Source organism: Lycium ferocissimum, chromosome 6 (genome assembly GCF_029784015.1).
Source record: "Lycium ferocissimum isolate CSIRO_LF1 chromosome 6, AGI_CSIRO_Lferr_CH_V1, whole genome shotgun sequence".
In the NCBI taxonomy this organism is placed as follows: Eukaryota; Viridiplantae; Streptophyta; class Magnoliopsida; order Solanales; family Solanaceae; genus Lycium; species Lycium ferocissimum.
Genome location: NC_081347.1, coordinates 72,912,308 through 72,926,995, shown reverse-complemented (window position 1 = coordinate 72,926,995; position 14,688 = coordinate 72,912,308). Strand labels below are relative to the sequence as shown.

Genomic DNA, 14,688 nt, shown 5'->3' with positions numbered 1-14,688 from the left:
CTATGAGAATAAAATGAATCTAGCACTTCAATGTGATGCAACAACAAATTTCATTCTAACAAGTCCAACATAAAGGGTATTATGCTATAGTCTCTGGAAAAATCGAATCTCTACAAAGTAAACAATGGCTACAGATTACAATCACCTTAAGCCAATGTCGTATAAAGACACAGGCAGTTTAGTCAACTGATACAGGGAAACATTTTTGGAAAGCCGTTATGACTTAGTGCTCCTAGTCCTAGAGTTCACTATTCTGACTGAATATGTTTTGCTTGATCTTGTCTTTTGAGTCAGAATTGTTTTCATCGCGAGCCTTCTAGCCCAATGACAAGTCTAAAGTCCTTTCATTTAAGTCTTGTCGTTCTGGAGGTCGTTTCTGCGGAGCCTGAAAGATAAAAAAAACACAATTCAGGTACCCGTGCACATAATCTTGTGTTCATTGTTAGACTCACGAAATCTGAAGTGCGTTTCTAGCCAGATGATAGGAGTGTATAACCAAATAAAAGTTCAAAACATAAGAAAAACGAGGGAGGGAGACAAAATCATTTTCTCAATAACAGTTCCTACGAAGCTAAAGAAAGACATCAACAGCAAGGAGTAAAACAAAACAAAGATCAAACAGCACCGAAAAAGAAAAACAGAACAATTTTGGCCAATGGATGAAATACTAGTTGTATGAAGTCATAGTCTGAACCTTTTTTTTAAAAAAAAGATGGCAACCGCAATAGTCATATACCTTCCAATTCTCATTTAAAAAAGCTTCAAGTCATTCGTACAACAATTGAAAATGCATACAGCAAATACGCTACCTTTTTCTTTAACTTTTCCTTGGGCACTTTTTTCACAATTTCATACAGCAGTAGCAAAGATTTTAAAGTACCTGACTCTCTTCCATGGGCACATCGTTAATGTCAGGTTTATCATCATCATCTGCCTGAGATGTTGGCTCCTCACTATTTGTGTCCGTCTCAATTGGTTTAATATCATCTTCAGCTTCTTCTGATGCCTCATTCTTTTGTTCTTCGAGCACGTTAAGCTATCTCAACCATTATAAGAAAGGAAAACAAAAATGAAAAAGCATACTCATACGCCACAAACCAATCCTATTATCTTTACTGACATACAACAAGCAAACCGATTGAAGGAAAGAAATATAATAAATACTGGCACACTGCATATTACTTTGGTAGTGATCAGGTAGGCTTTGCCACCAGAATACGGACAAGGCATAATACAAATTAGCTGTAGCATATTTGATTTGACATCACCTCTTTATATCCACCGGGCATACTAAGAATGTCCATAATTACGAAATAAGGTTATCAAATGCAAATTGTCTTCTCCCTTTTAGTGCCTGAAACATCTCAGCATGTTTCTGAAGGTTTTCAGAAGTTTCAAAGGGCCCTTTCCTAGGCAGTGGCTGGCAACCAAGCAGATTGCATAATGCGAACCTCAACTAGCAGGCATCCTGTATTTGATCGGCTATACAGCGCTCAAACATCCGACAGAAAAATATACGGGTCATAAACAATATAAGTAGAGAACAGAAAACAAATCTATTAAACTTCATTCATCTCCCTGTCTCTCTCTCCCCAGACACACTCCTGTACTCCCTAACGTCTCAAAAATTTATACCAACTTCTGTTGTTGACATTCTTCTCCGTTTTCAGATTACAGGGGCAGACATAGGTGAAGGGAAGGGGGTTCAATTGAATCCCCCTTGCCAAAAAATTAATCTATGCAAATAGTAAAAGCTAGTTTTTTTAATTATATATAAACCGTTGAATCCACTTAACGAAAGGGAATACTAGTGTAGTAGTTACAGAGAGAGGGGGGGTTTCAAAAGATGCTTTAGGTCATAAGTTCAAATCCCAACTATGACATTCTTGTACTTATTTTTAAATCCCTGGCTCAGCTACTGTCTTACTAATCTCCTCATTAATACAACAAACAAATTAGCTACATGAGAACCACATAACCACATAAGGAAGTCTAATAGTAATTCTTTTTTTATCAGTAGGAGATCTTAAGTGTACTTCTCAGCCTTCTGTCATGTTTGGATCTGCACAAGGGGAAAGAGGAACATAGAAATGGAAATGAAAGAATGATTTGGTCTTACATAAGTGGGTCAAACCAAAGTTAGTGAAAAGGAAGGGAGAATTATACTTCTCGAGGAGATAAAATTAGATCTCTTTGGTGCAACAGAGAGGGAAAAATGGTCGTTGATAGAAAATTGTATTTAATTACCTAGAAAGACGGTACTACTTTTTTTGAGAAAGACGTACTTCAAAGCATTATAAAAGTCAATTCTCATATTAACAACTTGCACCATAAAAGAGTAGGGCCAAATACATAGACAGCCCCTTAAAGTTGCCACGAATTTTCATTAGATACTTCAACTGAGATCAATACCAATTTAACACTACAACTTCAGCTTATGTGTGCCAATTAAACACTTAATTAACAATCAGCAAAACAAGTAAAATGCGTGAGATTCACTCGCGTGTGACTTGGATAATGAACGAACGGAAGGAAGAGACATGGCTTTTATCCTAACTAAAAAACAAGGGAATTTTGGGCAGCAAAAAAAGCAGAAAATCTATTTTCAGAAGCTTTTTGGTGCCCCCCACCCACAAAACCAAAATCAAGTTCGTCTTCTTCAACCCCACCGCTCCCCATTGTCTTATTTCTTCACCCAGTTCCATTTATCTACTTTCTTCAATGAAAAAAAATATCCACACTTACTCGCAAAATATAGCAGAGATCAAATTAAGAAGCTAAGGTTCCATTTATGCAAATAAATAAATAGTAGAGAGAAAGAACACATCTAAATAAGAGTTGAAGCTTATAAAAAAAACAATCTCGAACAACATTATAGGAGTGGTTTATGCAATTTTAGTGATTTGGATTTAATTTATAACCTGGCAGCATTCAATCCATTTTTCAACACTGCAAAGGGAAAAAAGAGCACCATTCAGATCTCTTTCCTTCTCTCTCTTACAGTCTTACGTCTCTACCATTGAAGCAAACAAATTGATATCTCCTATATATCCTCACAACAAACAAGCATAAGATCTATCACTCTCCCTTTTTCCAATAAAACAATGTGCTTCGCAATTCCTACTCTAATCAGGAAAGGGTCATTTGTGGAAGCAAGGTTCGAGTTAAAGCTCAAGTGAAGAGGTAACGGATGATGAGCTTTTCTGGGTTTATTGGTTAAAGAAGATTGGAGACAGAGCACGGAAAGCCGGCGGAAGATGAAGATGAGAAAACTGGGGACTTTATTGAGTTGAGAATGGGCGATACAAGGAAGAAAAGTCTATAAAATTAAAGGCTTCCATGTCAGCATAAAAAACAACACACACACTTCTTGGCAGTGATATTCACGCTATTTGACACATCAGAGCTGTGTGTTTAAAGGTACATATCCATTAATGTTAGAGTGCTTGGTAGGGAAAGGTCTTAGTTAAAGTTTCTAAATGAAAATTCACGACAACTTCAAGGGGCCGTCTATGTATTTGGCCGAGTAATTTTATGGTTCTTGTGCCACAGTGGATTTTGAAGACTTTACGTTGTGTTCCCCAACTTACGAAGAGATCCATATTCTATCAACTTCAAAAACTCTGGAACTCCCACATTTCAGGACATAAAAGCTAAACATGCAGCAGTATTATATGATTTGTAATCATTCACGCATCATTCTTGATGCTTTTTTAATGCAACAACTTACTTCAACAAAAAAAAAAAAGCGTCATGTTTATTTGGAAAAGTACACATATCAGTCCTCCTGCTATGCACTTTTGCAAACTCACAACTCATAATATAACGTAAGACATATCCCTTAACCTCACTTTCCAAATATTCAACCGGTTTCATCTTCTTCGCAAATGTCCAACCGATAGTATCTATAAGCAAAGGAAGATCCCGCATTTTAAGTCACTGAGTGTAGCATCATTACACCTACTAGTCTCATGACAATGGGTGTGAACTTATCAGGTTGAGCTGAAACCGATGTAAGCACTTGCAAACAGACTTCAAATGCTATACATACTAGCTCAATCTAGTTAAGGTAAGAAACTTCGTGTCCACTCCGGTGAACTAGGGTCTCATGAGCTGATTTTCCTTTCCTTATGTGCACTAAACAAAACACGGTATCCACAGGAGCGGAGGCAGACAGGTGCCGTTATCAAAAAATTATACTATGTAAAGTAGGTAAAAATGAAACTTTTGCATATATATAAGTTGTTGAATCCTATTTCTTTTGAATACCCTTGTTTCAATTCCTAGCTCTGCCACTGTGTACCGCTTATGCTTAGAAGTTCTTCAAAACCCTAAATTCCTAGCTCTGCCAGTATGTACCCGTCTATGCTTACAAATTCTTCCAAACCCCATATATACCGGGGCAGAGCAAGCATTGTAGATACGGGCTATATATATATGTGTGTGTGTGTGTTTACAAAAAACTCATTTAATATGTATAAATAATTTATCCAAAACCCAGTAAGCAAAAAAAACTGCTGATTTAGAACCCATAAACTAAAAACCCTCACTCCGCCTATGCAAATACATATATATATTTTTTTCAAAGGAATAAACCCATAACCCTAAACCATCATCCACCACCTAGTTAGTAGTTCATTTCTTCAAAAAATCTGACGTTTTCTTTCTTAAATAGGATCTTTCCTTTAAAAAAAAAAAAAAAAAACTGACCTTCCAGATAACACATCATAAAAAAGAGTACATCCCACAAAAAGATTTAAAAAAAAATAAAAAATTAAAGCTTGTTCAAATTGCTCAACATTGAAGTGAGCTTATATCATATGTGTTATATACAATACACAGTAGATCAAGCTCATCTCATTTTACCCTTAATGAGATTGATTTATAGCCACACAAACATCCGTGACTTTTTTCACATCCGCAAGTTTTAAAAAGAATTTATGTGATATAGTTTGATTAGGCACGGAATTTAAAAAAGAAAGACAGACTTTTAGAAAACTTGTGGTCTAAAACAAGCATAAATATTTGTGTGGCCGGAAATAAATTTCATTAAGGTAAAAGAGGAAGTTTTAAGTTAAATGTGTTATTCCTTTTTAGACATAGTAAGCCCCCGTTTGGCCATAAAAATTATTCACTTTATTCCGAAAAAAAATTTCACTTTTTTCCGGAATCAGCGTTTGGCCATAAAAATTCCGAATACCAAAAACTCAAAAAACTTATTTTTCAAAAAAAAATTCACTTTTTCACTTTTTTACAACTCAATTTCAAAAACTATGGCCAAACACAAAGCAAAAAATTCCAAAAAAAGTGAATTTGTTTTTGGTATTTATGGCCAAACGGCACCTAAAAACGAAAGTGTATCACATATATACAATACACAATAGATATAGTTCATCTCATATATGCACGCAAAATTGTGTGATTAAAAGAAGTAAATTAGGGCAGATTAGTACCGGAATGTACTTGAATTTACGCTTAGGTGTCTCCTCCACAGAAACGTCGTCGTTTTTTATTTCCGTAGTGCCGTTATTGTTCTGGCTAGCCGTAATAGGTATCCACTTGAAAAGCAAGAGATGAGACCCGTTACTTCCGTTAACGCCGTTAGTAGTTGTCCGGTTGTGGTTGTTACCGGAACTTAACGGTGTTCCATGGATCCATTTCTTCTTCCACTTCCGAACCGGCCCGGTAAATACAGTTGTCGGTGCGTAACGGGCCGATGATCGGCCCAATCTTGCCCCTACTCCATCCATTTACGGCCCGGTGATTATTCTTCTCCGATCAGTGGTTTATGCTTTTTCTCTTCTAATGGAGAAAAAAATAACCCATTTTTTCACTATGTGATGAGAGCTTAATAGTAGTTCTTCAAGTGCTTAGTTGTGGAGCAAAATAAAGAGTACTGTAGTAGTTCTTTGACTCGGTCAAAATAAGTATGCACGTGACAATTTTGGTCCTTTAAAGTTGTTAAGTAATGAATTTTATTTGTTAGATTTGACGGGAATTATGATAGAAAAATTGCGGGAACTAGGGGTACAATTTTTGTAATTGTTGCCATGTTTTTTTAAAAAGAAAACCCGATTATAATTGGTTTCGTTTGGTTTTAGCTAAAAAAAGTCAAACCGAATCAAACCAACCCGACATTACAAATATTTATTTGTAATGTAATTTATAAATATTTCTTAAATTTTTTCGTAGTTTTTATATATTATCATATTATTCAAGCATGAACTTAGAATTTTTGAATGTCAATAAATTTTATATCCTATGGATGTTAGTAACTCAAATAAAGTCCAAACCAAAACCAACTCAACACTAATGCTAACAAAAGAAATTCAATTTACTACTAAGAATGACAATAATGTTGGATATCTATTCTTTAGTTTTGCATAATTGGTCTAGAGAGTAAAAATACATAACTTAAGTTTTTTTCTTTGTCACGTAACTAATACTTGTAAGCCGTACTTATTTCAGCATGATTTAGTATTTTTAGATTATGGTCATTTTCTTTGTGGCTTATTAATTAGCAATATTTATTTTAACCGATTTTATTATCTTTTGTTGAATATTTTAATACAATATCATTACTCTTTTCAATTTTTATGTTATTTTCTTAAGAAACGCCTTAATTATATAGTTGTATCTTAGTAGGACTAAAGAAATATTTGAAGTAAAAGCGTATATGTTTTGTATCAAGACTATTCCGAAAAAAAAAATCCAAAAAATCCGAGAAACCCGAATAACCCGAGAAAATTCGAGGTTGAAAAACCCGAATTTTATTAGTTTGGTTTGGTGTATAAATTTTAAAACCCGACGCAATTGGTTTGGTTTGGTGTTTAAAAAATTCGAACCAACCTAGTCCATATACACCTTTACTATAAATTGTAGAAATTCTTAGGAAAACAAAGTGAAGAAACGGAAAAATTATGCGACATGTCAAGAAAAGTGTATTTACAAAATGTAGTTATAGTTTCAAAAAATTCTGAAATGTAGCTATATATAATATCGCTAATAGAACTCTTCGGTGTGTTGTCAGTTGATGTCTCTTTTGCTTATACAACTGATATCTACCTGATACAAAAATTATAACTACGTTTTGTAAATACGCAAATTGTAGGTACATTTTGTAATTACGCTCTAAACTAATAACCTGTTTGGCCAAGCATCTAAAATCAACTTGTGGTTGAAAAGTGCTTTTCAAAAAAGTACTTTTGGCGAAAAACAATTTATTTTTGACGAATTAGTTTAAGAACATGTTTAAGTAACAATTAGTGTTTGACCAAGCTTTTAGAAGTGCTTCTGAGTGTATTTCTCAAAAATGTTTTTGGGCAAAATCTAATTTTTTTAGTTTCTGAAAAACGGCTTTTGCTACTCCCTAAAAACACTTATTTTCTCCAAAAAGTTTGGCCAAACATCTCATTATTTTTTTTTAAATAAATACTTATTGGAAAAAAATAAGCACTTTGGAGGAAAACTAAGCTTGACAAAATAGGCTATAAGCTATTTATGAAATTTCATCCAGAATGTTATCTTGGTGGATAGGATAATAATAAAAAAAATTGCGCGGATTGCCCTTTATATGGAATGCTCTTTAATTTTTGTCCCTCAAGGCCTTAAGACATAGTAACCTTTATGTAGAAACTGTGCCTCAAGGCATAAGTTCTATATATAAACTATGCCTTAAGACATCACTTTACCCTGAATAGGCATAGTTTGCTATGAAATATTGCATTACGATATATATATATATATATTTTACCTCTGTGGTTTCTATAGAAGTGAAGGCCTAACTTCTAGGTGAATAAGCATAATTTGCTACGAAATTCTGCCTTGTAATTTTTTTTTTTTTTTTTTTAATCTTCTGGGGTTCGAACCCAGAATCTCAGGAATATTTTCGGTCACGTAAATTGCCGAAGGCCAAATATTAAAGACCACCCCCGTAATAGGATAGGATACCCGTGCCAATGATTGATAATCAAGTCATTGGGCTTTTGCTGAAAAAGCCCAACATTTGAGTCCACGCAGCAAAAGGGGCCAGATCTAAATTATAAGTATCAAATAATAATCTAAGTTAAGCCCAATGGGCATTAACATTTAACCCTAGCTGTATCTATATAACAATCTTGCTAGGGTTTATCCTAACTCTCTCTTTCTCTACAGAGCTTTCAACAACAATGGCGGCCAAAAAAACAACACGAAACCCAGATCTAATTCGTGGTGTGGGTAAATACTCACGTACCAAAATGTACCACAAAAAAGGTTTATGGGCTATCAAGAAAAAAAATGGTGGTAAATTCCCTACACACCAAAAAAAACCAATCACAGCTTCAACAACTGAAAAACCACCAAAATTTTACCCAGCTGATGACGTGGCAAAACCCCTTGTTAATAAACACAAACCAAAACCCACAAAACTAAGAGCAAGTATTACTCCAGGTACAGTATTAAATATAGTGATATTATTTTGTTTGCAATACGTAGTATAGTATTTTTCTTTCAAAACGTAGCATATACAATGTATGGGCGCACTTACAATATCTATGTATGTATACGGACACATTAATATGCATTTTTGGTACCTTTTGTAATATTTGTCTAAGCACATTTAACCTCCAATTAATAGAAATGTGCACTTTTGATCCATTTGCTTGTCATAACTATTAGTCGTTCTGCCACCCATTTATTATATTAAGCTTGTATTGTTACTACATGTTGTTCTTAAAAGTAGTAAATTATGCACTTTATACAAGGTTGATACATTATGTGTAATGTTTTCCCTAGGTATAATGTATATTGATATTTGATGTTGGGTTTTTCTTGGAAAATGTTGCATATATACACTGTACAATGTATATACACTGATAGCATATACACAGTATGTGTGCATACAAATATTGTGCCTTCTGCTATAAATAATAACATAGTTATGTTTTGTAATATTTAAAAGTACTGCTAAAATGTAATTATGGAGCATAATCAGCTACATTAGTCAATTTTTCCTAAACGAAAACCCACAAAGCTAAGGGCTATTATTTATCGACATTATTTCCCCCCCCCCCCCCAAAATAAGCAGTATTATTCTTTCAAAATGTAGCATATACACTGTCCGCGGATGCATACAATATCAGTGTATATACACTGATACATTGTATGTTATAATATAGGGGTAATTGCATGTTTGGTTCCTTAGTTATTAGTAAATTCCGTTTTTGATCCTCGAAATAGTTGGCTAAGCATATTTAGCCTTCAATGAACTAAAATATAATATCCTCAAATATGGGGTAGCAGTACAAATTTATTATTAACAGCTCAACAATAGATTAAATGTGCTTGACCAGAAATCACAAGGATCAATATCAGAATTTTTCAGTATCTGGGGGACTAAAAATGGTAATTTTCCTACAATATGTAAACCCTGATCGTGTATACACAGTATGCGCACATACAAAAATTGTGCCTACAAATGTGCGCACCCGAAGGGTAGCGGCTGTGGGTTCCCATGTCATCAAAAAAAAAAAAAAATTGTGCCTACAATTTAGGTACTTGTACTTGTGTATTCTGCTATAAATGATAAAATAGAGTTATATTTTGTAATATTTTAAAATATCACTATAAAATGTAATTATGGAGCATAATTAGTTACATTACTTAGTTTTTCCATTTTTCTTCAGGTACTGTGTTGATTATCCTTGCTGGTAGATTTAAGGGAAAAAGAGTCGTGTTTTTGAAACAGCTTCAATCTGGGTTGCTTCTTGTTACTGGGCCTTTTAAGCTTAATGGTGTTCCATTAAGACGTGTTAATCAAGCTTATGTTATTGCTACTTCGACGAAAGTTGATGTTAGTGGAGTAAACGCTGAGAAGATTGATGATAAGTATTTTGCTAAACAAGCTGAGAAGAAGCAGAAGAAGGGTGAAGGCGAGTTCTTTGAAGAGAAAAAAGAGGTTTGTTTGTTCATTTTCTGCTTTAAATTCTTTTGTTAGTTTGTCTGATTTTTTGCCTTTTATTCTGGTTAGATATGTAGATATATTGATTTAGTTTAAGTATACCCAGAGATTCTAATTTACTGGAAAATACAAATTTTCATCCCATAGGTCTGAATAGAGTGAAATGGATCATGAGGAGAATTCATGTAGCTGGTAGAACCTTAAAAATGCTTAGTTTAGAACCTCAAACATGTTAAAAAGATAAGATTTGAATATCTAGAAACTCAAAATGGAATGAAATGGACACAAAACATCAAACATGCTAAATTTCGAACCTCAAACATGTTAAAAAGGTAAGATATTTTTGACATATCGAACCTCAAAATGGAATGAAATAAACACTATAATGTGGAACGGCTGTGGAGACCCTTAAAAAACTGGACATAGAGAATTCATAAACTCCATTGTATGTAAATAAGCTTTCGCATCCTACTATGCAAATCCCATTTTCCTTAGGCATATAGAAACCTATGATTCAAATTTGCTGGTTTGGTGAGTTCAGTGAATAATATGTGATCGAGGTCTCTCGAGCCTCCTTTACCAGAGTTTTAACTAATTTAGGGTGTTGATTGATTTTGATTGAATCATCATTTTCCTTAGGCATATAGAAACCTATGATTCAAATTTGCTGGTTTGGTGAGTTCAGTGAATAATATGTGATCGAGGTCTCTCGAGCCTCCTTTACCAGAGTTTTAACTAATTTAGGGTGTTGATTGATTTTGATTGAATCATCTTAAGTTAGAACTGTCTGTTCTTCCAAAATTATGACTAGCTATGTGGGAATCTAAGGTTAGGTTAGCAGGGGTGCCATTGCTCGGGTACATGTAAAATAAACATGCAATCACATGTTTTAGAAAAGATCCAAATGTAATGCTGGATTGAAAGCTACATTGTACCAAGAGAAGGGTGAAATTCAATACCCAAGATCTTGATTGCCAATGTGGCTGTAGCTACATGAATTCATTTGAGAAGTTTACTGGCCGGTTGTTGTTCTACTGTCGACACATCTGCTTACCGAACTTCTTACATTTCCTAGACTAGTTTTAATTCAATTACCTGTAATTAAAAGAATGGAACAGATATGGAGTATTTCCATTTTAAAAATGGCTATGGAGAATTCACAAAGATGGCTATCTTAAATTAGAGCATTAACATGAGATTTTGTGGTCCTTATGCTGGTTTTCTAATATACCATTACTTCTAAAGAAACATGAGAATTCCTGGTTGAAATTGTCTATTCTTCCATCATTTATTGACAAGTACACAAGTGTCCACGTGTTTATTTACAAGCACATGAGCAATGACATTTAAAATGTTAGCAGGAGTGCCATTGCTCGTGTACTTGTAGATAAACACGTGGACACTGTGTAGTTGTCAATAAATGATGGATCTGTTGGCATGGATGTAGCCTTTTAGCTACGGGGTTATCTTACCCCATAACTTCGACAGAGTATGGATATATATATGTAAAAACATACTAAAATATCAAGATATATTAGGTCTGAACCCATAATTTCATGAGTACAATGCTAAGAATGCTTAATCCGCCTCTGTGGATTTGCCTTTGACATTAGAAAAGATCAGAATCTAATGATTGACTGAAAGCTACATGTACCAAGAGAAGGGTGAAATTCAGTACCCAAAATCTTGATTGCCTATGTGGCTGTAGCTAAATGAATTCAATTTTGAGATGTTAACTGGCCGGTTGTTGTTTCGCTGTCGACTTATCTGCTTACTGAACTTCTTACATTTCCACTACTTCTTGTAATTCAGTTACCCGTAAACGAATGAAATTGACTCGGATAAACTGCAACATATATGGAATATTCCCTTATTAAAATGGATATGTAGGATTCATACAGCTTAAGTTTAAATAATGCCTTTGAGAGAACAGAGACTGCTTATGAAACAATGGCGCTCTAGTTCCGTTGCGGGCATATACTGATTTCGAGTCCTTTCTTCATCTCTGCAATTTTATTCCATTGATTGCTTCCATAGAAAGGTCTCACATTTGCTTCTATTTTTGAAATCTCTCATCTTCTTGATTAAAAAAAATACGCTGAGTTTAACTAATTTTAATTGACGCCGTGTTGATTGATTTTGAATGATATATACTGATGAATCTTTGATCTGAACTGTACTGTTCTCTTCGCATGATATTCATTCTTGTTGATTGCAGGAGAAGAATGTGCTTCCACAGGAAAAGAAAGATGATCAGAAAGCTGTAGATGCAGCATTGATCAAGGCCATTGAGGGTGTTCCCGAGTTGAAGGAGTATTTGTCCGCAAGGTTCTCACTCAAGTCAGGCATGAAACCACATGAGCTAGCTTTTTAGGCAAACAAATTCTATAGTACTCTTTCTAAATCGATCTCTTTTGATCCTTTTATACGTTTGCGGCCTGTTCTGTTTGAAAGAGTTTAATGGTTCTTGCTAAATACTTTTTTGATGAGAATCATCTTATATTCGAATATGCAATGAGATTTTCCTCTGTGAGAACTGTTTATTCTTTATGATAGCTATGTTTGAGTGTCACAATTTAAAATGTTTCTTGCTCTGCTGTCTTGCTTCTCTCATTCGCATGCGAGACAGATTTATGTCTGTTTGTGTACACATAAAATAAACATGCTTGCACTTTGGAGTTGTCAGTATGTGATTTATCTGCTTATATTAGATATTTTGAAATTGTAATGCTTGATTTAAAAGCTACATGTACCAAGAGGAGGGTTAAATTGAGTACCCTTGTTCTTGATTTTGCCAATGTGGCTGTAGCAACATGAATTCAATTTAAGAAGTTTACTGGCCGGTTGTTGTTCTGCTGTCTACATATCTGCTTACCGAACTTCTTACATTTCCAGTACTAGTTGTGATTCATCTCTGTAGATATATATTTGTATGTAGGGGTGTTCATGGTTCGGTTTGGGTCGGTTATTGGTTAAAACCATAACCAAACCAATTTAATCGGTTTTTAAATGTCTAAAACCATAACCAAACCAAGTAAAATAATAACCACCGGTTTGGTTATTGTCGGTTTGTTCGGTTTTTCAATTTATGACTACCGTGATAATTTAAATATCTCTCTCACATTCTTCAAATTTCTTATGTTCTTTTTTTTTCACGGCCCACAAGGCGAACTTTGCTGCATATTTGGAAGATACGCGACGCGCAACGTAAAATGAAAAGAGATAGTAGGGTTTTTACTTTTTACCCTTACGCTTACGACTTATTAAATAAAGATTGACGATCTTGACATATTCTTTTAAGACATGGGCCTTAAAAATAAGTAGACCAAAATTAAATTAATAATTAAAAGGTATAAAATATCTTTAATTATTTATGAAAAGTTAATATTATACATATAAATAATTATAAATTTTATGTATATAATTATCGGTTTGGTTCGGTTATTTATTCGGTTATTTTTTACTATAACCATAACCAAACCAAATATTATCGGCTTTTTCAAATTTAAAACCAAAAACCAAACCAAACCAAATGTCGGTTTTTTTATTTGGTTAAACATTTCGGTTTTGGTTTTAACCAAAACTGTGAACAGCCCTATTTGTATGTGTGGTATAAGGCCCTCGATGAGAAGGGGAGAAGAAGGAAATGGAATAGAATTTAGCCTTTTCAAGATGCCCTTTTCTAGATCATCTTTGCACTTTCCAGGCTGACTGCTTTGACTTCCAGCAGTTTGCGTCTATAGGTGCATACATGAAAACACCATACAATTTTTTCTTTACAGTTGTTTTTGTGTACTTTGATAAGACAATTGAGTTTGATGTGGTGATATTAGTATTACAAAACCAGTTTGATCAAAGATCGACTAAAGTAAACAACTCTTCGATACTTTCTTGCTTTTCTGCAGTGTGATAGCGTGCCTGTGCTTATTCACCTATAAAAAGGTTTTCATAGGTGAATAATGTTCTTTTCCTTGTTGTCACCCTAATGTAGTTAGTGTATAGTAGTTTATTGATGAATTCATAGATTATGATAATAATCAAACACATCATTAACTTTATTCTGTTAAGAGTCTCTTATATGTTTGGAAGAAGGTTCATCCTTTAAAACGATGATAGAGCTTTCAACATAAAATGTAGGCATAATACTCTCAAACTTAGCTACAAATTTCCATTAACTGTCTCAAAAGGGCACCTCAACTAACTTATATAAAGTTTAACACAAACACAAATGCTGACGTGGTACATAAATTTTAGAGGTGTCTAGATGATCATTTTGTAAGTTGGGAGTGTTCAACTATCAAAGTGGAGACAAGCTGAAATGCCTACTTGTGCACACCTAAAGTTGGAGAGCATATTTGCTAGTTGAGATCAAGTTTGAGGGTCAGTTTATGTATTATGCCTAAAATACTTAACAGATCCAACAATGATTGTCTAATTAGTGTTATGGTTTTGAACATAAAATATATCATGCTTTTTTCGTCCTTCGATGTGTTGTCTGAATTGCCAATAGATTCTATCAGCATGCAAAGAAGCTTGGCAAGATTTATAAGTTTGCTTTGCTTTTATCGCCATTCCTGGCAAAACTAAGTTCCAATCAGTAGACTATTGCTGTTTTCCCAACTAATGGTTGTCTTTGGTGAGTGTATTCTAATATTCGCATTGTAGGCGTGTCATGACACACTTGAGAATTATTTAGGGACCTCAATGTGTTACTTCCTCTTACTCTGTTTATTTGACCAGACATGAAA

The 14,688-nt window shown here is 34.2% G+C and overlaps 2 protein-coding genes and 3 non-coding genes across 5 annotated transcripts; 4 read left to right on the top strand and 1 right to left on the bottom strand.

Moving 5' to 3' along the window:
- Window positions 1-33: 33 nt before the first annotated feature.
- Window positions 34-5,897, bottom strand: LOC132060371 (uncharacterized). Its single transcript, XM_059453394.1, has 3 exons — window positions 5,454-5,897; window positions 881-1,036; window positions 34-385 (listed from the first exon to the last, which is right to left on the bottom strand). The coding sequence occupies exons 1-3, from the start codon at window positions 5,748-5,750 to the stop codon at window positions 317-319; spliced, it is 522 nt and encodes a 173-aa protein (XP_059309377.1). The 5' UTR covers window positions 5,751-5,897; the 3' UTR covers window positions 34-316.
- A 2,230-nt stretch (window positions 5,898-8,127) lies between these two features.
- Window positions 8,128-12,476, top strand: LOC132060370 (large ribosomal subunit protein eL6-like). Its single transcript, XM_059453393.1, has 3 exons — window positions 8,128-8,430; window positions 9,666-9,937; window positions 12,159-12,476. The coding sequence occupies exons 1-3, from the start codon at window positions 8,169-8,171 to the stop codon at window positions 12,312-12,314; spliced, it is 690 nt and encodes a 229-aa protein (XP_059309376.1). The 5' UTR covers window positions 8,128-8,168; the 3' UTR covers window positions 12,315-12,476.
- On the top strand, window positions 10,921-11,010 carry LOC132061726 (small nucleolar RNA snoR109). The gene has a single exon (XR_009416144.1). It is a non-coding gene; the product is annotated as a small nucleolar RNA snoR109 (small nucleolar RNA).
- LOC132061728 (small nucleolar RNA snoR109) lies at window positions 11,640-11,731 on the top strand. Its single transcript, XR_009416146.1, has one exon. It is a non-coding gene; the product is annotated as a small nucleolar RNA snoR109 (small nucleolar RNA).
- Window positions 12,477-12,740: 264 nt separating the features above from the next.
- LOC132061727 (small nucleolar RNA snoR109) lies at window positions 12,741-12,831 on the top strand. The gene has a single exon (XR_009416145.1). It is a non-coding gene; the product is annotated as a small nucleolar RNA snoR109 (small nucleolar RNA).
- The last annotated feature ends 1,857 nt before the right edge of the window (window positions 12,832-14,688 follow it).

Bases quoted from the DNA above. Each gene is read 5' to 3' on its own strand.
- LOC132060370 (XM_059453393.1), top strand. From the start codon at position 8,169: ATGGCGGCCAAAAAAACAACACGAAACCCAGATCTAATTCGTGGTGTG. The intron at 8,431-9,665 runs GTACAGTATTAA...ATTTTTCTTCAG, and splicing joins AAGAGCAAGTATTACTCCAG to GTACTGTGTTGATTATCCTT. The intron at 9,938-12,158 runs GTTTGTTTGTTC...TGTTGATTGCAG, and splicing joins TCTTTGAAGAGAAAAAAGAG to GAGAAGAATGTGCTTCCACA.
- LOC132060371 (XM_059453394.1), bottom strand. From the start codon at position 5,750: ATGGATGGAGTAGGGGCAAGATTGGGCCGATCATCGGCCCGTTACGCA. The intron at 1,037-5,453 runs GTACTAATCTGC...TGGTTGAGATAG, and splicing joins GTAAATTCAAGTACATTCCG to CTTAACGTGCTCGAAGAACA. The intron at 386-880 runs GTACTTTAAAAT...TTTATCTTTCAG, and splicing joins TGCCCATGGAAGAGAGTCAG to GCTCCGCAGAAACGACCTCC.